A 24,172-nucleotide genomic window follows, 5' to 3' on the forward strand; every position below is an offset into this window, starting at 1 on the left:
AATAAAGCTACGTTAAAAAAAAAAAAAAAAACCCCGCTTTCTTGATGTTATTTCCTGTTTCAACTGTTCTGTTTAATCTTCATTGTCCTGCTCCCGATGACATCATATACTGTTTTAGCCATGCTTTTTTTGTTTTTTAGTTAAAAGCATAGCAAAAACCGCACCAAAAGCTCAATGTGTAAATACACCTGGGTATTTGCAGCATTATTTCATCACAACACAGAAGACAATGGGTGAAAAAAAAACGCAAATCCGGATCATTGACATCCTGCAGATTATTTCTGCATCAAAATCTACAAGGAAAAAAAATGCAGCGTTGGCACAGCACTTCAGAGATCTCAGACTTTCAGGAAGTGCAGCAGATTTGAGGAAAAAAAAAACGCAAACAAAAAGCAGTGTGTGCACAGGGCCTAACACTGTAAAAGCAATCTCCGAATCACACAAACCCCGGTGTGAGCCGGCAAGTCGGAATAGAAGTCTTGTGAGTGAGAAAAGGAGCAGAGCAGCGAAGGAAACTGGTGAAGTCTGAGATAGGCGAATATATAGACGCATTTACACCACACATACATTTACACAGATCCAGCTAATAATAATCATTGGAGTGCTTCTTTTATCCACATGGGAAAATGTTGCAGATCATGACCTGTTCCTCACCAATCTTGCTCAGCACTTGTCAGTTTTGTTAAAATGGCAAACTTGTGTATAAAAATTGCATTTACCATAATCTGCAATTTTTTGGGCTCAGTTTCTGCCGTAAAGGCATCCAAGATGTTAGCCCCAAAAATATCTCATGTATAAGCAGCGCCTCAGCTACAAATATTTATAGCGACGTCAGCTCATGAACGCCTCACGTACAATATGAGACACTACTAGAAATCACGGCATACCTAACGTGGGTCCGATGAGGGTCTGACTCTGGTCTATGACATAATGGACCTCTTCTTTCAAGTCAATGATAGCAGCAAACGTTCTCTCCTGACCGGAGGCTCCCAGCCGCTCAGCATACACCCAGGAGAGGTTGGAATCCAGGAGATACATATTTAAGGTCTTGTTGGTCCTGCACTTGAGGCCAGTGATACCATCACTGCTCATATGATAGCTGGAAGTGACTTGTTCCTTCTCCTCAATATGAGGCACTATACGCGACAATTGCTCGTTAGGGGCCTTCCCTTGGGAAGAAAGCACAGAAAAGCCATTGTCTTGGCTGGAGGTGGAAGCAATCGACCTTCTGCTTACTGTCTGACAACATGCAGTATAGAAGAAAAAGGGGCTGTAGGACCCGAGAAAGTTGCTGCATTCTCTCACAGATGACATGAAGTTCAGGAAGAATTGTTCTTTGAGGTAGAAAGACTCTAAGGCTGTGGCGATGTCCAGAAAGCTGCAGTTTGGCTTAGTGATGGTGCTCAGAGAGACTCCTCGGCTCTGGTTCACACACAGCTCGCACACGTTCTGGACCCTGGACAGGAGGTGCCACTGAGGAAGGACAATGGTGTTACAGCAAGGGAATGGCGATACAGCTCGAAATGATGCAGAGAGAAGGTCTTCTCGCTCCTGATGGGTAGAGAGCGGGATCTGAGTGCAGCGGTTGTACTTCAGGACAACTTCCATGATCTGCAATACACATTTCACATCGCGTTAAAGATCACAACTTTAAAAAAGGAGCTTTCAGCACAAAAATACCGTCCAAGCCAAGCACAGGAGCTCAATGCACCATCAGTATAGCCAATACTTCAATGCACCTTCCAACCTACTTGTTTTCCAACCTATATCAGCCCCCTATTAATTGATTGATTGATTGATTAACAGCTTTGGCATCATAAGAGCCAGTGAAGGGTTGACATAGATGGAAGACTGAACTCTTTGGCCACAGTTACAGTACACCTAGCTCCTATGCTTGGTTTGAACAGTCCTTTTGTGCAGAAAGTCCCCTTAAACATCTAAACAAGCCCTGGCATACAAAGTCTCTGGCATCCATTATACAGGTCACAGAAAATCCTCATTATATACATTTATAGCTATCTTGTGACTGAAGCCACTTAGTAATATTCATCACACAGGAAAAAAAAAAAAAAAAAAAAAGGCTATGGACGAGTTTCACACACGCACAGGAGCCTCTGTGAAATAGATATCGGACATATTGTACAGCATAGATTGGGAATGTGGCAGTAACAGTCGCACATGGACCTGGAACTTAAGAGGGCCTCACCGCCATAAAGAAAGACTCCGACACAAGGTACATAGGTGTGGGGACATGTTACCAGTCCCCTGTATGAATAAAGTATTAGGGAGACGTGCGACCTATAGACAGCTAATGGTGCAAAGTCCGCACATGCTCACAAACAGTTAATTCCCACAGGACTTTGGTGGCAGACCCAGTGCTCAGCCCAACAGCAATCATGCCTGTTCCATCCTGCAGATGGTAGATGATGTTGTTTATGTTACAAGTCCTTTAGGTGGTAACAGATCTCAGGGAAGGTAGGGTTGAAAGGATTGCCCAAAAATTTCATTGTAAGGACCTCTGATGCCATCAGTTGAAGCCATCAGACCAAATGTCAAGCTGGGGTTTACAAATAGAATATGGTGTAGAAATGCACAAATAACATCGGTGTGAAATTACCAGTGGAATCAACTTTACACTTTTCTTTTTTGACCGAAATTGATCATCATCATTAGGACAGGATACCCCTTGAGGACACAGGCATTTCATAAAACAAAAAAAGAAAAAAAAACCCACCGACAACCATGTGAGAGCTTGATTTTTGTGAGAGAAGTTGAGCTGTAGTGTGGATTGAAGCTATTCATTTTACTATACAAAGACATACTTTAAAAAAAACAAAAAAAAAACAAAAAAAAAACAAAACACAAATTTTAAAATGTGGCCGAACTGAAGAAAAAAAAAAAAAGAAAAAAAAAAAACGTCCAGCAATTCTGTCTATGACCTGGTAACTAAAGGGTACTTTACAAGCTGCGATATCGGTACCAATATCGCTAGCGAGCGTACCCGCCCCCGTCGGTTGTGCGTCACGGGCAAATCGCTGCCCGTGGCGCACAACATCGCTAACACCCGTCACACGGACTTACCTGCCCTGCGACGTCGCTCTGGCTGGCGATCCGCCTCCTTTCTAAGGGGGCGGTTCATGCAGCGTCACAGCGACGTGACACGGCATCCGTCCAATAGTAGAGGAGGGGCGGAGATGTGCGGCCGGAACATGCCCCCACCTCCTTCCTTCCGCATTGCCGGTGGAAGCAGGTAAGGAGATGATCGTCGCTCCTGTGGTGTCACACATAGCGATGTGTGATGCCGCAGGAACGAGGAACAACCTTGCTACTAACCAGACAACAATTTTTCATAAATAAACGACCTCTCTCAGACAAACGATTTCTGCCTCTTTTGTGATCGTTTAAGGTCGCTCCTGCCTGTCACATGCTGCGATGTCGCTAACGACGCCGGATGTGCATCACAAACATCGTGACCCCGACGATATATCGTTAGCGATGTCGCAGCGTGTAAATGGCCCTTTAGTTCTATAGTGAGGTTGATACCAAATGTATATTAGATTTTTACTTTGAGGGTAAAAATAGAAGGATTTTTGTGTACTCACTGTAAAATCTCTTTCTATGAGTCTTCATTGGGGGACACAGGACCATGGGTTATGCTGCTGTCACTAGGAGGCTGACACTAAGTAAACAGAAAAAGTTAGCTCCTCCCCAGCAGTATAACCCCTGAGCCGGAGGCGGGCTCAATCAGTTTAGTGCACAAGCAGTAGGAGGAGAACCAGACAATCCTGGATAAAACAAAACAAGGTAAGAAAACTATGACGAACAGCCGTGTGACCAGTGACCTGGGAATATAGGCACTGGGGCAACAGGCATGTCATATATAACAAAAAACACAAGCAGGGTGGGTGCTGTGTCCCCCAATGAAGACTCAGAGAAAGAGATTTTACGGTGAGTACACAAAAATCCTTCTTTCTCTATCGTTTCATTGGGGGACACAGGACCATGGGACGTCCAAAAGCAGTCCCTGGGTGGGAAGAAAACCATCACCGGAGATAGGAAGGAAGCCGCTTCCCCTTGCCGGGCTTGACCCAGGCCTACCAGCGCCTACGTTGTTACAGGTGTGCCAATGCCACCTGCAAACCTTACGCCCAGACTGGCCTCTGCCGAAGCTTGGGCGTGAACCTGGTAGAAAATAGTCAAGGTATGCCGACTAGAGCGGGTGGCGGACCAGGAGACCTGGTCGATCGACGACTGGAGTCCAATCGTTCAAGGGGGCCCCTTGCTTGATAGGCCGCGGCGGAAATCCGTCCTTCATGCTATAGTCTTCACAGATGGAGGAAAGGATCCATGTGATATTCTGGCCCTTGGCGTCGGCATACGCTTCTTGGCAAGGGTGGAAGGATGGACTGACGGTCGGTGTAACCGAAAAATGTTGTCCTGCAGACACGAAAGACTGAGGGCTCGTACCAGCCCTGGAACGAACTATGCCCCTTCTAGGCTGAGAGAGGAGCCTAGAACCGAAAAAACCGAAACCTAAAGTCCTCTGCTGGAAGGAACAGCGAGGTGTCTTGGACAGAAACGCAAGGATTTGGCTGGAGCCCCCCCTTGTCCTGCTGGCGGAGCCGGAAAAAGGGGGGAAAAACGACAAGAGGGCTGTCCACCCTGATGCCGTCTGTAACAACCAGATGGCCATGAGGAGCCCACCTATCAAAACAGGTGGGAGCAGGGAAAAAAGGGGTACCTTGAGCGAACCCATCACTGGATGAAGGTCCCACCTTTCTAGTGAACGATGAAATAAATGTTCGGGGAAACTGGATTCCCGGCCCTCTTCAATGTCTGCCATCATCTTGTCCACAGGCCTGACGAGCCAGCATCCGGGATCCACTGGTGAGGCCATGTAACTTGGGACTTCTGAGTCCTGGTAGAATAGAGGGGCCCCGAGATGAGTAAATTATGTGAACTATGCTCGCCTGGGCCACTCCCGAGCTATCGCTTGCCTTGGTCCATCTTGAGAACCCTCGAGACCATAGGAAGCCGCGGGAAGATGCACGAGAGCCTGAACAGGCTACACGACCGGTCTAGGGCGTCGTCATCTAGTCCAGAGCAGGTGCATACTCGAAGCATCATTGACTGAGATTTGGATCGGCAGGCCAAAAAGGTCCACGACCGGAGGTCTTCCTTCGCCAGAGATCTGGCTGGTGATTTCCGTGTGGAGCCCCTTACCTACGCGAGGTCTATCCTACAGCGGAAATCGGCCGTCCAAACGTCCACGCTAGGGATGTGCTGCCGAGATTAGCGAGTAAAGGGACTCGTCCCAGAGCAAGATCTTCTTAGCCTCTCCCTTGCCATGACACTCTCTCTGCGTCTTCCTGGTGGATTATGCACATCACCGCTGTGACATGGTCCGACTGGAACCTGGCTGGATAACCACGACCTAGAGAAAAAATTGTAACTGGCTCTGAAGTCCGGAATGTTGAAGGAGAGACGACGCTGCAGGGGTGTCCCTCGGGACTGTGCCGAGGAATGGTGGGATAGTATACCCTAGCACGGGAGGCTGGTGACGGTTGATAATAAGCTCCAGAGGAGGAAAGGGAAACTTCCCAGGGATGGTAGCGAAGACTGGTCTGCTAGGAGGAGATTGGCGGGTCACCCGCGAAGACGGAACCATCCTGTCACCGTTCTTCAGTGTGTTCCGTTGGGGAGTCCGGGATGAAATCTGGTATGTGCACCGTCGCTATCACCGCCACAGGCTGTCGAGGACTCACATAGCCAAAAAACCGAAGGGAAGAAACGGGAGCGGGAGGCAAAGAGCACGCGGGGCTCTGTGCCAGGAGGAAAACTACTCCTGCGTGAGGAGTAGCCACCCTTGAACGGCTCGAATACTGTGCCTGAGGAATGATGGACCGGACCGGGCCGGGTCTGGAAGGACTCCTTCCGGTAGCTCAGCTACCCTAGTAGCAAGGAAGGGGAAGCTCCCTAGAGGGTGATGATGGTCTAAACCTCAAGGCGATGGTCCTTGAAGGGATACTCTGGGCCTCCCGGTCGTTTCTGGGCGAAGAAAACCTAGCAGCTCTGCAGAGTAGGATGCGTAGGGACAGTGATCCCTGCAAGCGTTCTTAGAAGGTTGGAAAGGTCCGCAGCCATGCAAGGCGGAGATGGCTGTTGTAGGGATAAAGGCTTCCAGACGGGTCTGCGTGAGGGAACGATCCTGGTGCATCAGGGCCGATGCCGGGAAAGGGATATACCCTTCTCTTACGTAGCCTAGGGGGGAGAGTAGTCTACCCTGACGTAGCCTAGGGATAAACTAGACTCGCCTATCTCCGACCGGGCGTTCCCGAACGTCGGAAAAAAAAAAAAAAAAAAAGTCAGCGACTTCCTAGATGTCGAATCTGCGTTCCTGATCCAGAGTCCGAGGTCTCGATGGTAGGCACACTGATGCTAGAGGTTCAGGCCGAGTAGCGGGCAGACATCAGGTTTGTGAAAAGAGGGTACTCACTCAAGAGGATACCCAGCCCTGGGTCGGCATAGGTGGGACGTGGACCGCTGCGTATGGTGTCCGCGAAGTCCCTGCGGAGCGGCACGATAGTGACGAGAAGCCCGGAGGAACCCAGGCGGGTCGCATAAAGGGTAGCGTGCCGCTTCCTTTCGGAGCCCCCTTCGAGAAGGGGCAAGACAAATAAACGGACTTACCACTGGGAAAAATCACGTCCGGGGATTATCCATGATCACGCAGTCACCGTGCGAACTTGATGTCCACTGAAAAAAACGCAGTGGCCCCCACCTTGTTCCCTGCAAAGAGGCATGCCCCCTCTCTCCAGAGCCCTTTGGGGGGACGAAAATGACAATAACACGACTTACCGCTGGTAAACTCCGTGTCTGGATTGCCGACTGTGATCATCAGCGACTCCAGTTTAGTGTGCCCCTTCTCTCCGAAATTGCCTTGGAGAAGGGAAAAAAGGACAATGACAAGACTTACTGCTGGTCAACTCCGTCTGGTAGTTGTCTGTGAGCCCGCGGTAACTCGGCGAGCTCTGGATGTCCTCTAAGCACATAAGGGTCTGCTTCAAATGTCTTCAGGTAGACCTGCGTGCACGGAGAGAAGAGGGCTGTCCGTAGCCTTACGGCTTGACTCACCATTTGTAGCAGGCTATTCGTCATGCGCCAAGACATCTAGGTCCTGCTCGGAATCCAGCAGAGGTGGAAACCTGGGCCATCACCCGAGAGGTCGGAAGACTGCCGGAGGAAGGACAGTCTGGACCTGGGGGATAAGTGGAAACTGGGGAACCACAAGGACGAGACCTGGCGGGTCCGCTTCCAGCATAGGAGAAAAGGTCCCTGGTAGGGGACTCACCTCCCCGAGGGGGTTGCGCCAGTCCTATGGATGGTATGACCGAGCATCGGCCGGAGACGCGGCGCATGCGCACGAACCCGAGGGACGTAGCGAGGGGAGTTATGGCCTGAGACAGGGCGTAACCAGCCGGCAGGGGTGACATCTTCTTGAAAATGACTCACAAAAGAGGGGACCGAGTCTTGGGCTTACCGGCCCAAAATCACTAAAAAGTCGAGCTGGAAACGCTATGTACTAAAAACGTGATAGAAAAAACAAGTGCCCGCATAAGCAATGTAGGAGTCATGTATGAAAAATCATGCACGTATTTCTAATAAAAAATTGACCCAATATAAAAAATATACACTACAAAAAAGAGTGTGTTCTGATTTTTCCCCGAAAAAGTTGCTGCAGCCTCAGCCATCCGCAGACCGGGAGTCTGCCATAATCTTTGTTTTCTTTTTTTTTTTTAAATAAAATGAACACTGAGGGAGCGGGAAAAAATATCCCCCACCCCCCTGATGATGCCTGGGGCAGAGCGGAGGGCGGAGAAGGAAAAGGCCGGCGCCAATAGCGCTGCGCAGGAGGCGGGCCTGGGACGCCGAGGACCAGGCCGAAGCCGGGGGCTAAATTTTTACGCTGCCGCGGCAGAGGCATCGCCGGCGGACCCGGCCGCGTCGCGGCCTGGGACGCCGAGGACCAGGCCGAAGCCGGGGGCTAAATTTTAACGCTGCCGCGTGGGCAGAGGCAGCGGCGGCGAACCCGGCCGCAAGGCGGCGGCGTCGCAGCCTGGGACGCCGAGGACCAGGCCGAAGCCGGGGCCTCAATTTTTACGGTGCCGCGCGGGCAGAAGCAGCGCCGGCGGACCCGGCCGCAAGGCGGCGCCGGCCGCAAGGCAGCGGCGCCACAGCCTGGGACGCCGAGGACCAGGCCGAAAGCGGGGCTAAATTTTGATGCTGCCGCGCGGGCAGAGGTAGCGCCGGCGCCCCGGTCGCAAGGCGGCGGCGTCGCAGCCGCGAATCGAATCCGCCCGACCTAGTTGTCTGCAGGGAGCTCCGCGGACGTAGCGGGGATGGCCGGCGACTAGGCCCAGACCGGGGCCTAAATTACTGCAGCCGCCCGAGGGGAGAAGGTAGGTGTCCTACCTGATCCGCGGCGCGTTCCGGAGTGCAGGCTGGGACTCTGCACATGCTCCTGTGTGCTCCGCTCGCAGAAGGGATGGCTGCGGGCACCAGGGAGCCGGCTGAAGAAGTCAGGGAGGTGGACGCTGGTGGGGGGGGAAGCCCCTAAATGTAGCAGCGCTGCGGGCCCCATCCTCGAGACGCGCTGTGGTCCAGTCCCTATTTGCCGAGCCCCTTGCGCCCTTTGGGGTGATACCGCAGAGCGGATAGGGGGTGCCCAGGAAGACTCTGCCCCACACGAACACACCAGGGATTGGTACCGCGGGAATGGACGGGGGCAAGGGCCCGAAGACTCAAACTTCTGCGACCCTAGGGAGTGGTACCCACCGGGCTGCGAGAGCTGAGGAAGAGAAGTACGATACCTGCAGAAACAGAGAAGTACCACAGATGAGAGCGACGAGCGTCGCCGAGAAAAAATGAAAAAATACGCAAAAAATCAAGTGGCTGAAGGGGGCCCAGTTGGCCCACATCAGCCTCCTACGACACTAAGCAAAAAACAGATGATTGAGCCCGCCTCCGGCTCAGGGGTTATACTGCTGGGGAGGAGCTAACTTTTTCTGTTTACTTAGTGTCAGCCTCCTAGTGACAGCAGCATAATCCATGGTCCTGTGTCCCCCAATGAAACGATAGAGAAAAAAAGCTTACCATAAGTAAAGATAGTTCAATTGATTTTTTTACACAAGTAGTTTTAATGGTACCATTTTGGTGTCAATACAACTTTGAGCTTTTTATTGCCATATTTTGGGGACGTATAGTGACCAAAAAAAACCCTATCCTGCCACATTCCATTTTCACCATCATAGGACAGGCTATGCTGTTAAAATGGAGCAGTCTCTCGTCGGATGCAGTTACTCAGGTGCCAGCTGTACAGCACAGCTGTCAATCACATTGTACTAGGGGCTCAGCTCCTGAGCCGCCTCTGTACATGCAGTATACGCTTTCGTAGCCAATGGGATTAAGCGGTAGATTCACCAGAATGGTCAAGGGTTAGGTAATAAATGAAGATGTGATAGTGTGAACAGAGTTTTTGAACATCACAACTTGCATTAATAAAGCAAACTACAGTACTCCCCCACGAGATACAAGTGCTAGCAAAATGTAGCATTTGGTAATGTGCATATTGGGTGAGGGGTGATGGACGCAGTCTGTTTGCTCAGATGCTCACGAGCTGATAAACAAGTTGTGTAACCTACTGTACACCATGCGCCAAAGATAACAAAGTATTCTGCAACCCTGACAGAAAGCCCCGCATGCCTCTGAAAACAATGGAAAATGCTTTTCAACATAAAGAGTAACTATTTTCCGCAAAAATAATAAAACAGGTGAAAATAACCCAGAAAAATGGCTCCAATGTCTGCTTCTTTCTCCTCCTGGACTGAAATTACAGTGGCACCTTGGATTACGAGCAGAACTGGTTCCGGGAGTGCGCTCTTAAACCAAATTACTCTTATATCAAAGCGAATTTTCCCATAGGAAATAATTGAAATGCAGACAACTCGTTCCACAGCCCAAAAATATTTACAGTATTAATACAAATTTAGTACACTAATACAATATAATGTACTGTATTCAAAATATACTGATACAAAATACTGTGCAGTACATATAAAAAATTAAAATGCACATTAGCTTACAAAAGAATTATTGGTGTGCGGGAGGTACAATACAAGCAATGTGCTGCATTGGTCATCAATAAGAACGTACAATACTGTATCCACAAATGCAAACTGATAGATATGCTATATATTATACACTGTACAATGGTATACTGTATACAGCACATATGTACAGAAAATCTCCTCCAGAGCAGATCAGAGCGTGGTGAAAGGACAGAACCGGAAGTGTACACGGTGAGTATTTGCTCTTCTTGCAAAGCATTGCTCTTTAACCAAGTTACAAATTTTTAGAAAGCTTTTCTTGTCTTGCAAAACACTCTCAAACCAAGTTACTCTCAATCCAAGGTTCCACTGTACTTGTAATTCACAGGTAAAACTAAATTATCTGCAACTAGATTTGTCCTGTTGCCAAGATAGGAGATGATCGTTGCGGCTTATAAGCATCAATGGAGAAGGGAGACACTAAAAGTGCCAGAACTGTTGGTGTATTTACACCTCAAAAAAAAAAAAAAAATTGTGTTTCAGGACTTGCAGTAACTATAGTAATTTGGAATCCTATCATTGCTTGCTCCTCAATAAAAAGGATGCCTTTTTTTCTTTGCGCTACAAATAGAAAAGCTAAGGATTACTCGTGCAGAGTAGCCACATGCTGGCAAAAAGTATCCACTAACCTCATCCAGCAGGGGCTGTTCTTCATCAAGAGGGGTGAACGGTATGAAGACGAGGAGGGCCGGACCTTTCTTCAGCTCATTATTCAGAAGAAGGCTTTTACCACCATGGGGACGTATCCAATGCAGCAAGGTCTCACGATTATCTAATGCCCACTTGAAAATATTTGTAGCTGTGAAATTCATTTCATGATCGGGGTACACCTGCCAGTAAAGAAAATAAAATAAAACTGGTATTAAAAAACAAACACAAGAATAAGTATTTCATCAGCACGATCAGAAATCTACTCTACTGGGACATGACCAACGCGCAAAATTCTCATTCGTAGATTTATTTTTAACCCCTTCACCCCCAGCCTGTTTTCACCTTCCTGACCAGGCCAATTTTTTTCCCCCGCAATTCTGACCAGCGTCCCTTTGACAGGTAACTCTGGAACGCTTTCAACGGATCCCAGTGATTCTGAGACTGTTTTTTCTGTGACATATTGTACTTCAATTAAGAGAATATTTTTTGCGTTTGTGAAAATATTGAAAACTTGGCAAAAAGGTTTTTTCACAATTTTGAAACTTTTCAATTTTCTGCCCTTATACCAGAGAGTTAACGTACTTTTGGGATTATAAGATGCACTTCTCCTCCTAAACATTTTGGGAGGAAAATGAGGGGTGCATCTTATAATCCGAATGTAGCTTACCGGGATGTGGCAATGCTGCGGGGGGCTTTGCTGACTGCGGGCCATTCCTCTCTGAAAACATCAGTGGTGAGGGGGCATCAAATAATGGCGCCCCGGAGTCTGCACATGCGCAGATTGAGCTCTTTGCTCAAGAGCTCATCTGCACACGCGCCGCCTCCGGCCCATTGATCTTCCAGCAGTGCACTTAAGGAAAATAGCACCTGGAGGTGGCACATGAGCAATATTTTGCATTTTCACAAGGGTAACAAGAAAGAAAAATGACAGTACAATCTGCTGTGCAATTTCTTTTGCGTATATCGATACCGTATTTGTGGTTGTAAATACTTTTGAGGTGAATGAACAAAGCTCAGAAGGGAAGGGGCGCCATATTCGAACAACTAACCCAAGAAGGGGTTTCTATCCAAAATATGTCTGCTGCCCCTGCCAGACCGCTGAAGTAACATATGTTAGTATTAGGAGTGATGCAAATTACACGTGGGGCAGTCTATAAAAGGGAACATGGCTTATATTTTTTAACCCATTAAGTACTTACTAAAGATGAATTGAGGTTTCTATGCAAATAAAGGCTTCCTGGACTGCGAAGAGAGATTTTCTTTGCAAGTGCTTGACGAGTGATTACTCCGAAGCGTATGGTATCTATATAATCTGCAGAGAAAAGGATGGGAGAAATAAGTCAGATATTTTTTTCTAATCCGGAAATAACAAAAAAGAAACACATTGTCATGGCAATAATAATAATAATAATAATAATAATAATAAACAAATAACAATAAATAAATAATAAATAAACAACAACAATAACAATAATAAATAAATAATATTATTAATAATAAAAAATAACAATAAATAAATTAAAAACGCATGTGTCTGCAGCATATGAGTACAGCTGAAGACAACAAAATGCTGCTTTTTTACGTTTTTTCTTTATTTTTGCAGTCCTGACAGTTAAAAACTGATGGGAACAGTTCACTGAGAATATGTCCATGTTCCTAAAAGGGAAATAAACACTTTTACAGCCCCCCTGACTGCTACTAGTGACATTTTGTACTCATTATCCTAAAAGGGTACATGGCATTTACAATAATTATCTCCTCAGTGCGACCTAATAAAAGCAGTGGAGCCAGCCCTGTGTGCGATGCCCGGTAATCATCTCATGATTCACCGCAGTAATGAAAGTCACCAAGTATACGACACACAACACGGCCGTGGGCCCAAGAACACCCGAACCTCAGCCATGTGGGCTTGTAACATCTCCCATTATTACAACCTAAGTGATTACATGACAGGGCTGGTCTTTTTTTGTTTAGTTAAAAAATAAAAACAAAAAAAACGCAGTAACAAAAAAGAGAATTTTACTTACCGTAAATTCTTTTTCTTATAGTTCCGTAATGGGAGACCCAGACCATGGGTGTTTAGCTTCTACCTCTGGAGGACACACAAAGTACTACACTTAAAAGTGTAGCTCCTCCCCCTGAGCTTATACACCCCCTGGTGAGCAGACCCAGCCAGTTCAGTGCAAAAGCTGAAGGAGAATAGCCACCCACAAGTAGAACAGAGCAATAGCCGGAACAACCGGAAACTCTGTCCACGACAACAGCCGGTGATAACACGCGGAACAAGAAAAGTGCCAACAGGCAACAGGGAGGGTGCTGGGTCTCCCATTACGGAACTATAAGAAAAAGAATTTACGGTAAGTAAACAAAATTCTCTTTTTCTTTATCGTTCCTATGGGACACCCAGACCATGGGACGTTCCAAAGCTGTCCCTGGGTGGGAAATAACCGAACAAAGTAAGAAGTAGGCAAAACCTAACTTCACAAATTGGCGACAGCCGGCTGAAGGATGCGTCTGCCCAAGCTCGCATCTGCCGAAGCATGAGCATGCACTTGGTAGTGCTTCGAAAAGGTATGCAGGCTAGTCCAAGTGGCAGCCTGACAGACTTGTTGAGCCGTAGCCTGGTGCCTGAAAGCCCAAGAGGCACCAACAGCTCTGGTCGAATATGCCTTGATCCCCGGCGGGGGAGGCACCTGAGAACTCTGGTAGGCGTCAGAAATGGTCGATCTGATCCAACGGGCTAAGGTCGGCTTCGAAGCAGAGAGACCCTTGCGCCGACCTGTGGTTAGCACAAAAATAGAAGTGCACCACCTAATAGAAGCGGTGCGAGACACATAGATCCGGAGCGCCCGCACCAGATCCAGAGTATGCAGCGCTTTTTCAAAGCGATGAACAGGAGCCGGACAAAAAGGAAGGTAGGGTAATGTCCTGGTTAAGGTGGAAAGGGAAGACCACCTTAGGAAGAAAGTCCGGAGTCGGACAGAGAACCACCTTGTCTTGATGAAAAACTAAAAAAGGTGACTCCGAAGAGAGCGCGGCCAAATCAGAGACTCTCCTGAGGGAAGTTATGGCCACCAAAAAAGCCACTTTCTGAGAAAGACGATGCAAAGAGACCTCCCTAAGAGGCTCAAAGGGGGGTTTCTGCAAAACCGTGAGAACCAAATTAAGGTCCCAGGGATCCAAGGGCCGCCGGTAAGGCGGAATGATGTGAGACGCGCCTTGCATGAAGGTGCGGACCTGAGCCAGCCGAGCGAGACGCGGCTGGAACAGTACTGATAGAGCTGAGACTTGTCCCTTGAGAGAGTTGAGGGACAGTCCTAGCTGCAGACCGGACTGTAGAAAAGACAGAAGGGTCGGCAAGGAGAATGGCCAAGGAGGATGGTCAGTAGAGCGACACCAGGACAGGAAAATTTTCCAAGTCCTGTGATAGATCTTAGCGGAGGAAGACTTACGGGCCAGAGTCATAGTGGAGATGACTTCAGGAGGAATACCAGAAGCCGTCAAAATCCAGGACTCAAGAGCCACGCCGTCAATTTGAGAGCCGCAGAATTCAGGCGGAAAAACAGACCTTGTGAGAGTAGGTCTGGACGGTCCGGGAGATGCCACGGCATCTCTACGGACAGATGGAGCAGGTCTGGATACCAAGCTCGCCTGGGCCAGTCCGGTGCAATGAGGATGACTCGACAGCCCTCCATTCTGATCTTGCGCAGAACTCTGGGCAAGAGAGCTAGAGGGGGAACACGTAGGACAGACGAAACTGGGACCAGTCTTGAACCAGTGCGTCCGCGGCGAATGCCTGAGGGTCGTGGGAGCGAGCCACGTAAACTGGAACCTTGTTGTTGTGACGGGATGCCATTAGGTCTACGTCCGGGGTGCCCCATTTGCGGCAGATTGACTGAAACACTGCCGGGTGCAGGGACCACTCGCCACCGTCCACGGGTTGACGGCTGAGATAATCTGCCTCCCAGTTTTCCACGCCTGGGATGTGGACTGCGGATATGGTGGACTTGGAGTCCTCCGCCCATTGAAGGATGCGTTGTACCTCCAACATTGCCAGGCGGCTGCGTGTCCCGCCTTGGTGATTGATGTAGGCAACCGCTGTCGCGTTGTCTGACTGGACTCGAATGTGCATGCCCGCCAACAGGTGGTGAAAAGCTAGGAGAGCTAGAAGCACGGCTCTGGTTTCCAGCACATTGATTGGAAGGGCTGACTCGGACAGAGTCCAAGTCCCCTGAGCTCTGTGGTGGAGATATACTGCTCCCCAGCCGGATAGACTGGCATCCGTGGTGAGAATCACCCAGGACGGGGCCAGGAAGGATCGTCCCTGGGACAGGGAGGGAGACCGAAGCCACCACTGAAGAGAGCTCCTGGTTTGTGGCGACAGAGCCACTAACCTGTGTAAGGAGGAAGGCTGCTTGTCCCAACAGCGGAGAATATCCAGCTGCAGGGGGCGCAGATGGAACTGGGCAAAGGGAACAGCCTCCATGGACGCCACCATTTGACCCAGCACCTGCATCAACCGCCTGAGGGTATAACGGCGGGGCCTCAGGAGAGAGCGCACCGCTAGCTGAAGGGACTGCTGTTTGACTAAGGGCAACTTCACAAGTGCCGTCAAGGTCTCGAACTGCATCCCTAGGTACGTGAGACTCTGGGTCGGAGTCAGAGTGGATTTGGGCAGATTGAGCAGCCACCCGAATTGAGCTAGGGTGGAGAGAGTGAGCGAGACACTCCGCTGACAGTCTGCGCTGGATGAAGCCTTGACTAGAAGGTCGTCCAGGTAAGGAATCACTGCCAACCCCTGGAGGTGCAGAACTGCAATCACTGCTGCCATGACTTTGGTGAATACCCGAGGGGCGGCGGCCAACCCGAAGGGAAGAGCCACGAATTGGAAATGATCTTCTCCTACTGCAAAACGTAGCCAACGCTGGTGTGACACTGCAATTGGCACATGCAGATAGGCATCTCTGATGTCGATGGATGCCAGAAAATCCCCTTGGGACATAGAGGCAATGACTGATCGCAGAGACTCCATGCGAAAGGACCGCACCTGAACATGCTTGTTGAGAAGCTTCAGATCCAGGATGGGCCGGAAGGTACCGTCCTTTTTGGGAACTTGGAAGAGATTTGAGTAGAAACCTCTGAACCGTTCCAGAGCGGGAAACGGTACAATTACTCCATTGGCCTGCAAGGCTGCCACGGCCTGTGAGAAGGCGGCGGCCTTGGAGCAGGGAGGAGTTGAGAGAATAAAATCTGTTTGGCGGACTGGAAGAGAATTCTATCCTGTAGCCGTGGGAGATGATATCTCTCACCCACTGATCGGAGACGTGTTGAAACCAAGCGTCGCCAAAGTGGGAGAGCCTGCCACCGACTAAAGGACGGTGCTGGAGCGGGCAGATAGTCACGAGGAGGCTGCCTTAGTGGCAGCAGCTCCTGCGGTCTTCTGTGGACGCGCTTTTGGGCGCCAGTTGGATTTCTGGTCCTTGGCTGAGTTAACGGACGAGGCCGAGGGCTTAGAGGACGACCAGTTGGAGGAACGAAAGGAGCGAAACCTCGACTGATTTCTACCCTGGGCAGGTTTCCTGGCTTTGGTTTGTGGCATGGAAGTACTCTTCCCGCCAGTTGCTTCCTTAATTTCATCCAGCTGTTCTCCGAACAGCCGGGACCCAGCAAAAGGGAGCCCAGCAAGGTACTTTGAAGAAGCATCTGCCTTCCACTCTAAGCCACAAGATTCTGCGGATAGCGAGGGAATTAGCCGAAGCCACCGCAGTGCGGTGAGAAGCCTCCAGCATGGCTTACATGGCATAGGATGAAAAGGCCGGAGCTTGGGAAGTTAAGGCATCCATTTCGAGCATAGATTCCCTGGTGAGGGAATGCATCTCCTCTAGAGAAGCAGAGATGGCCTTGAGAGCCCACACTGCTGCAAAAATCGGAGAAAACGCGGCCCCCGCCGCTTCGTACACGGATTTGGCCAGAAGGTCAATCTGGCGGTCAGTGGAATCCTTAATGGAAGTGCCATCAGCCACCGACAACGGTCCGGGCTGCGAGCCTAGACACCGGAGGGTCTACCTTTGGGGAGCGAGCCCACTCCTTGACCACCTCAGGTGGAAAGGGAAAACTGTCATCAGAACCACGCTTTGGGAAGCGTTTGTCAGGACAGGCCCTGGGTTTGGTCACAGCGGCCTGAAAACTGGAGTGGTTAAAGAACACACTCTTTGCTTTCTTAGGCAAGGTAAACTGGTGCTTTTCTGCCAGAGAGGGTTGCTCCTCTGATACTGGCGGATTGAGATCCAGTACAGAATTAATAGAAGCAATCAAGTCACTAAGATCTGAGTCACTTTCGGACAGATCAATGGGGTACATGGAGTTAGCCTCCGAGCCCCCTGTAAAGGCATCCTCCTCATCCTGCGAGTCAGCTCTGGAATCAGAGCCACGGGAGGAGGAGGGAGAGGGAACCCTGCGTCTCTTCTCAGGAGGACGGGGTCTGGGCCCTGAAGATTAATCCTCTGTGAGCTCCGGTCCTGAGAGACCCCTAGCAGCAGAGGCACCCTGTGAAGGGGGCTGATGCATATTCATCAGAGTCCTGGACAGAAGTCCCATGGACTCAGCAAAGGACTGGGAGATAGACCTAGAAAAGGATTCTACCCAAGCCGGGGGTTCAGCCACAGGAGCAGGAGCAGCCTGAGAGACCACTGGGGGTGAAACTCCAGGCTGTGGCACCGCCAAGTTAGAGCAGGCATCACAATGTGGATAGGTGCTCGGTTCAGGCAGCAGGAGCTTACATGCAGCGCATACAGCATAAAGCTTTGGGGCCTTGCTCCTCGTGTGAGACATGCTGCTGGAGTGGGGGCTCTGCCAGAGAATGACCCCCAGAGAGTATATACAGAGGTCCACAACCAGAGACCGGTTGTGGCTTACCAGACCACTGGAGCGGAGTTGTGTGCCCTCCAGATCCCGAAGCCCGGACCCCCAAGCACAGCACCTCAGCAGGGATGCTGCAGGCCAGCACTGCAATGACTGATCGCAGAGAGAACGCTGAAAAAATGGCCGCCGGAGCGAAGAGAGGGGGCGGGACTTGCTTGAGGAGCGGGATCTGGAGGGCCATTGAGACCTACAGGGGAGGGGACACACACTGCAGTGGGGAGTGTCCCTCCCCTGTACAGAACGGCCACCGGGAGGAGCCGAGCCTGTCCCTCTGCATGAGTGACATGCGAGGGCAGTGAAACAGAAACTAGGCCTCCGGTGAAGCCGGGACCTAAATTTGAGCAGCGCGGCCGACGCGCAGGCACCATCGGCGCGGTTCTCAGGCGACAGCTAGAGAACCCGCCGGAAATGTCAGTAAACATAATAAGCACACTCTCCCCCAACAATAAAGTACAGGGACCCTGAAATTAAAACGTCTAAGGTACTTAGCTTCTGAGACGCAGGGCCAGGTCCCTGGGGATGAGCGCTCCGGTCCAGCAGGGTCCTGAAGGGCTGCGGATGGAGACCGGTCTCCTGCCAAGCATGGAGACCGTGCTGGCTCCCACTTCAAGCCAGAGCCGAGGAGGGATGGTGAAGGAGCACGGCATGTAAGGCTCCAGCCTAGGAATCAACCTTACAACACCGCCGACACAGTGGGGTGAGAAGGGACATGCCGGGGGTCCAGACGTGGACCCGCACTTCTTCATCTCGTTCCAAAAGGGAAAAAATCATATGAGAATGCATGTGTGGATGTATGCCTCCTGAACACAAAGCGATAAACTGGCTGGGTCTGCTCACCAGGGGGTGTATAAGCTCAGGGGGAGGAGCTACACTTTTAAGTGTAGTACTTTGTGTGTCCTCCAGAGGTAGAAGCTAAACACCCAAGGTCTGGGTCTTCCATAGGAACGATAAAGAAATTCCCTATAATCCAGGTCATCCCCATTACACGCAATAAATGGTTGGAGAGTCTCTAGCATCGACATTAGTCTTTAGGTGTTCAGATAGATTCAGATATTGGTGAAATTTCTGTCACATATTTCAACACACAATTCCAAACTGCCAAGAAATTGTAGGGTTCTTAACCCAAAGAGGCATTAGTTTGATTGGGACTCTACAAAAATAGGTTACCTTGCTGTTGGGCTCACATAAAACTGGCCATTGAGTGCTAAGAATCTCAATTTTTACATATTTTTCATAGCAGTAATGCAAGTATATGTCGAGGGCAGGGGGTGACTAGCCACGTCAGGGAAGGCAACCTGAGGCACTCAAATCCGGGATCGCGGTTGGGGCTCAAGTGGCAGCCGGATCCGAGGCTCGTGCAGCGGCCCGTCGCCCACAACAATAAAAAGGGGGGGGGGGGGATGTTTACAGGGTGGTGGGGAAATATTTACAGGGGAAGAGTTTGTCAGTGACGGCACCCATGGGTTGCGATGATGGATGGTGGCACCGCCGCTGCCTTGGTACGGGGCGCCCGGGGCTGATGGAATCCCCTCCACGGATAGGGGAGGTGTAGTCCCGGGTGTGCGGGAGAGAATGCTGCGGAGCGTGTTCTGCAGGGCCAGACAGGGTGGTAATGGTGTACTCACAGTTCCAGAGAAATTCAAACAGAGTCCAATTGTAAACCAAATTGCCAGGGACCGGTAACCTCCGGCGGGTGTATTCAGCTCCCACACCCTGGTACAGCAAACAGGGGTCCCTTTCTCCTGCACTTAATGTTTGTCTTCAGTTGGGCTACTCCGCTTGGAACAGGGAAGTCCACTCCCGGTGATTCTATGCGTTGGGAGCTGTGGCACCGACCCTTGGGATCTTAGTGGGCAATTGCGGAGCCTTATCCCCCTCATTGGGCTTCCGTCTCGCTCTCTGGGCTTGCTGGTGGGACAACATGTGGAATCTTGTCCCCGGCTGGCTAACTGACAAGGGGCTTGAAGCAGTCCTCACCTCGACTGTGCACGGCCTCCAAACCGGATTCCCGCTGTCGGCACCGGCGGGCTACAACCCTGCCCCGGTCCTCTTAAGGTCTCCCACGACCGGATCTCCGTCGCCTGTGGCCCTGTCTGCCGACTGCCACCTAGTCAGTACTCCGGTAGTCCAGGGGCTCCGACCCCCGACTACCCTGTCACTTCACACTCCTCTCACTTTCTCTGTCTCCACTGAACTACTACTCTTTTCAACTGACGTGTTCCCTCCTCTGACACCTCAGGACCCCTACGTGGGCGTCACCATCCACTTGGCCCCACCCACTGGTGTGTCCCTATTGTCATGGGGGGGGTGACTAGGCTTTGCTGGCTGATGTTGTGTACCTGAGTGTGGGTTTGGTTGGTATGCCAAGAAGGATGGAGTCCTGCACCTGGATGATTTGTGCAGCCTCTGTGACAACCTGGTTTTGCCAGGGCGTCACATATATATTCCCATATTCATTGTTTTACACGTCTTAGCACTACAGAGTGGAACGGTCTCCTTTGTTTTTTGCTACGTTTCATGTTCAGTTTGCACCTGTTCACATAGAAAGGTAGGATGTGCCATCAGTCTTTTTCTTAGATTACACATTTCAACAGGTAATTCCCTTTGCCGTTTACCTATGGCCATCGTCACATGTGCTGAATTCACTGCACTGACATCGCTGTTCTATGAATGTATTTTTATGAAGCTTTCAATGCTCATTTTAGGTTCTGTATCTCCCTCTATCAGGCTAAAGCGGAGACACTGGACACAGATGGAGGGGCATCTATCAAAAAACATCACAGACAAAGTCAAATCACCGGCACAAGCACGTACCCTTCTGTAATGAGTGCAGAGCGGATCGGAAAAATGTCAGATATCCAGGAGGTTGAGGCGACGCATTGAATTCGAAAAATCCCAGTACACCAGGCTACAAGAGAAAATGATATAAGGAATAGCCATTAATGATAGCCTCTAATTTCACAATCAAATCTTCATTTATTATAAAAACATATCCATAGAAGACGAATATCAGTTAATTAAATTACAAAGACAAAATGGAAATATTGTTTTATTTGCAGCCTAAATATTAGTAAAATCACTGTGTAATCAGCAGTAGATTATGATTAGAGGACTACTTGGCGTGCTGCAGGTAGTCCAGCATATTCATGAGCTCTGTATAACTCCTAGATCTGCAGCAGAGAAAACATTGATTTTATCAAAATGACAGCAAACAGCTCAGTAAGTGACACATCACTGGAATCAGGGTCTCTGTCTCTACATTATGTTACTTTCATAAAGGGAACAAAAACCTGGTGACAGATTCCCTGAACGGTGATTTCAATAAGTAGCTGCACAACAGCTTGTGCTTTCCCAGCAACTCAGCAGAGGGGGCTGTAGCACGGTAATAACCGAACAGTGCAGGCCCCCTTATAGTGTCCTAGCTGAACACATGTAGTTAGGTTACGGTCACATTAGCGTCCAGAGTTCAGGTTTTTTTGTTTTGCTGTAAGAAAACCGACACAAACAGCACCAGAGGGACCCCGCTGATTATTATGTGAACGTAGTCTGACGTCTGTTACACTAAAAAAAAAAAGTTGCATATTCCACTAATATGGGCTCCAACCCAAGGGTGACCCAAATCTAAGAAGGGATTAGCTTCTTGTCTGTGACAATGCCAGATACAGTAAGCTATGGCGCATGCATGTAAATAAGAAAATGGCACCACCTGCTGGCCAGTGATTGTTACTACGTGACTTATAATATATACACACACACACACACATATATTTTATACATACATATATACATACACATACATATACACAGTACAGACCACACCTTCTCATCTCTAGAACAACTGTTAAGAGGAGACTTTGTGCAGCAGGCCTTCATGGTAAATTAGCTGCTAGGAAACCACTGCTAAGACTAAGAAGACTTGACTAAGAAGGAGAGTGATGGGGTGCTACGCCAGATGACCTGGCCTCCACAGTCACCAGACCTGAACCCAATCGAGATGGTTTGGGGTGAGCTGGACCGCAGAGTGAAGGCAAAAGGGCCAACAAGTGCTAAGCATCTCTGGGAACTCCTTCAAGACTGTTAGAAAACCATTTCTGGTGACTACCTCTTGAAGCTAATCAAGAGAATGCCAAGAGTGTGCAAAGTAGTAATCAAAGCAAAAGGTGGCTACTTTGAAGAACCTAGAATATAACACATATTTTCAGTTGTTTCACACTTTTTTGTTAAGTATTTCATTCCACATGTTTTAATTCATAGTTTTGATGCCTTCAATGTGAATCTACAATTTTTAGAGTCATGAAAATAAAGAAAACTCTGTGAATGAGAAGGTGTGTCCAAACGCTATCAGATTTGTAATACATTTTAAGATTATAACTGGTCTACGTTTATACCATATATCAATTAGTGCCATTAGTTTGCACCAAAATTGTAGTGCACATTTTGGCACACGGTGTTGCACTTCAGGTCACACCCTTTTTCAGAAAGGCCACACTCCTTGAAAAACAAGGCACAAAACATGCCTAAAACATAATACATATGGTGTAAAGTTTTTTGTTTTTGTTTAGTTTAGGAAGCATTTCACTTTTGAGGAGTGTTTGAGGGGCCTATAGATCAGAAAACCCCATTTGAAAAACTGCACTCCTCAAAGTATTCAACACATTCAGGCAGCTGGTTACTCTTTCAGAAGTGAAATAAAAAAATTTACACTTTTTTTTTTAAAAAGATTAAGATGTGTCCTGTGATTGGTTATTTTTGTACACTAGGACCGTTTTTTTTACAAAAATAAAATATTCATTTTTGCATCCTTATTTTTCCACCAACTGCGACATGTGAGCTTGAGGTTTGCAAGGATAAGATGACATTCTCAGAGAGATCATTCTACTTCACATATGACTTACTGGCGGCAAGATTGAGGCCACGTGCACACACTGAGTATTTGGTGTTATTTCTCACCTGAGCATTTGTAGCCAAAAACCAGGAGTGGAACAATCAGAGGAAAAGTAGAATAGAAACACTGGTACCACTTCTGGTTTTGGCTACTAATACGGAGGTTAAAAAAAAAAAAAAAAAAAAAAAAGGGTTTGTTGTTTTCTTTTTGTATCACTGTGGAGTTTAAATAAAGTCACTTTATTTTAGACCTGTACATGGTGATACCAATTATGTAGACTTTTTTTAGTTTATTGTTTTTATGTAAAAGAGGTTATTAAATTGGCAAAATATTTTTCTGAGGGTTTTTTTTTTAATCTATTCTAAGTATGTGACTTGAATATTTTAGTAACGGCTCACTGGTCTAGCAGCCTGCAATAAGTGTTTCCGGGAATTAGAGGGGCCAGTAACACGCTGACAAAAGGCCTGTTAGACCTGGCTCATCCAGCATCATTGTATGACGTCCGGTTGCCTATGAAACCATCATTTTCCGGTGCTTGCATCCCGACTGGTGCTCAACTTTCTGAATGCCAAAATCTCTATGGATTGTGGCACTTGGAAGGTTAATCAGCCAGAGGAGGTGCTAGAATTGGCCCGGAGCAGGAACTCTGCTATCGGTTTTCTTATGAACAAAGTTAATTTTAATCAATAGATCTTGGAATAATAATAATTTCCACATTTAGAGGTGTTTAAAAAATGCTACTGTTCCTGTGCTGAGAAAATCTTATATATGTGTCCCTGCTGTGTACTGTGTAATGGCCGTGTCTGACCGTACAGGAAGATTGTCTGATCATACCACATCTCCTGGGCCGGGGAAGAAGTAAAAAAGTATACAGACTTTACAGAACGGGATCACAAATTATTCTTTGAAGTAAAAAAAACAAACAGAACACAACAGAAAAACCAGAGAAATATTTTACCTCACAAAAAGAATCATCATTTGTGATTCTATGCTGTAATGTCTGTTTATTCTTACTTCCTCCCCTGCCCAGGAGATGTAGTATGATCAGACCATGTCCCCGTACGGTCAGACACAGCCAGGGGTGTAACGACTGTGGTTGCAGAGGTCGCCATCGCGACCGGGCCCACAGGGTTAGGGGCCCGGCGCCCACCTTGCAGATCAGCAGTCAGCTCATCTCTGATAGAGGGGAGCTGCGCTGTTCTGTGGCAGCCCACACTGCCGCTATATGACCCGTGAGTCTGGGAGACCCGGTGTCAGCGGTGGCAGTACTGGGCCCCCCTTGCCCATCATTGTGGCTGTGCCTGTGCTCACATCTCAATGGCACCACTGTGCGACTGCTGTGCTGAAACTGCAGAACGCAGGACTGGGGGGGGGGGGGCGCTCTGACCGGAGCAGCGGGGGAATGAGGAGAGGTTGGTACTTGTTTGTTTTTTTAATCAGTGATTACACCATGGCCAGAGGCCTATGGGACTGCATTATACGTGGAGGTCTCTGGGGGTTGCATAGTACAACACGAAGGACACCTTATACATGGACTATAGGGCTGCAT

General features: G+C 48.8%; 1 protein-coding gene across 1 annotated transcript in view; it reads right to left on the minus strand.

Annotated features, from left to right (window-relative positions):
• TXNDC11 (thioredoxin domain containing 11) overlaps positions 1-24,172 on the minus strand; it is a 64,145-nt gene that overhangs the window by 15,185 nt on the left and 24,788 nt on the right. The window contains exons 5-8 of the mRNA XM_075317929.1: positions 20,553-20,646; positions 12,017-12,129; positions 10,796-10,996; positions 888-1,611 (exon numbers count right to left, since the gene is read on the minus strand). Coding sequence (XP_075174044.1) covers positions 888-1,611; positions 10,796-10,996; positions 12,017-12,129; positions 20,553-20,646 — 1,132 coding nt within the window. The remainder of the gene's footprint in view (positions 1-887; positions 1,612-10,795; positions 10,997-12,016; positions 12,130-20,552; positions 20,647-24,172) is intronic.

Source organism: Anomaloglossus baeobatrachus, chromosome 7, assembly GCF_048569485.1.
Source record: "Anomaloglossus baeobatrachus isolate aAnoBae1 chromosome 7, aAnoBae1.hap1, whole genome shotgun sequence".
Taxonomy (NCBI): Eukaryota; Metazoa; Chordata; class Amphibia; order Anura; family Aromobatidae; genus Anomaloglossus; species Anomaloglossus baeobatrachus.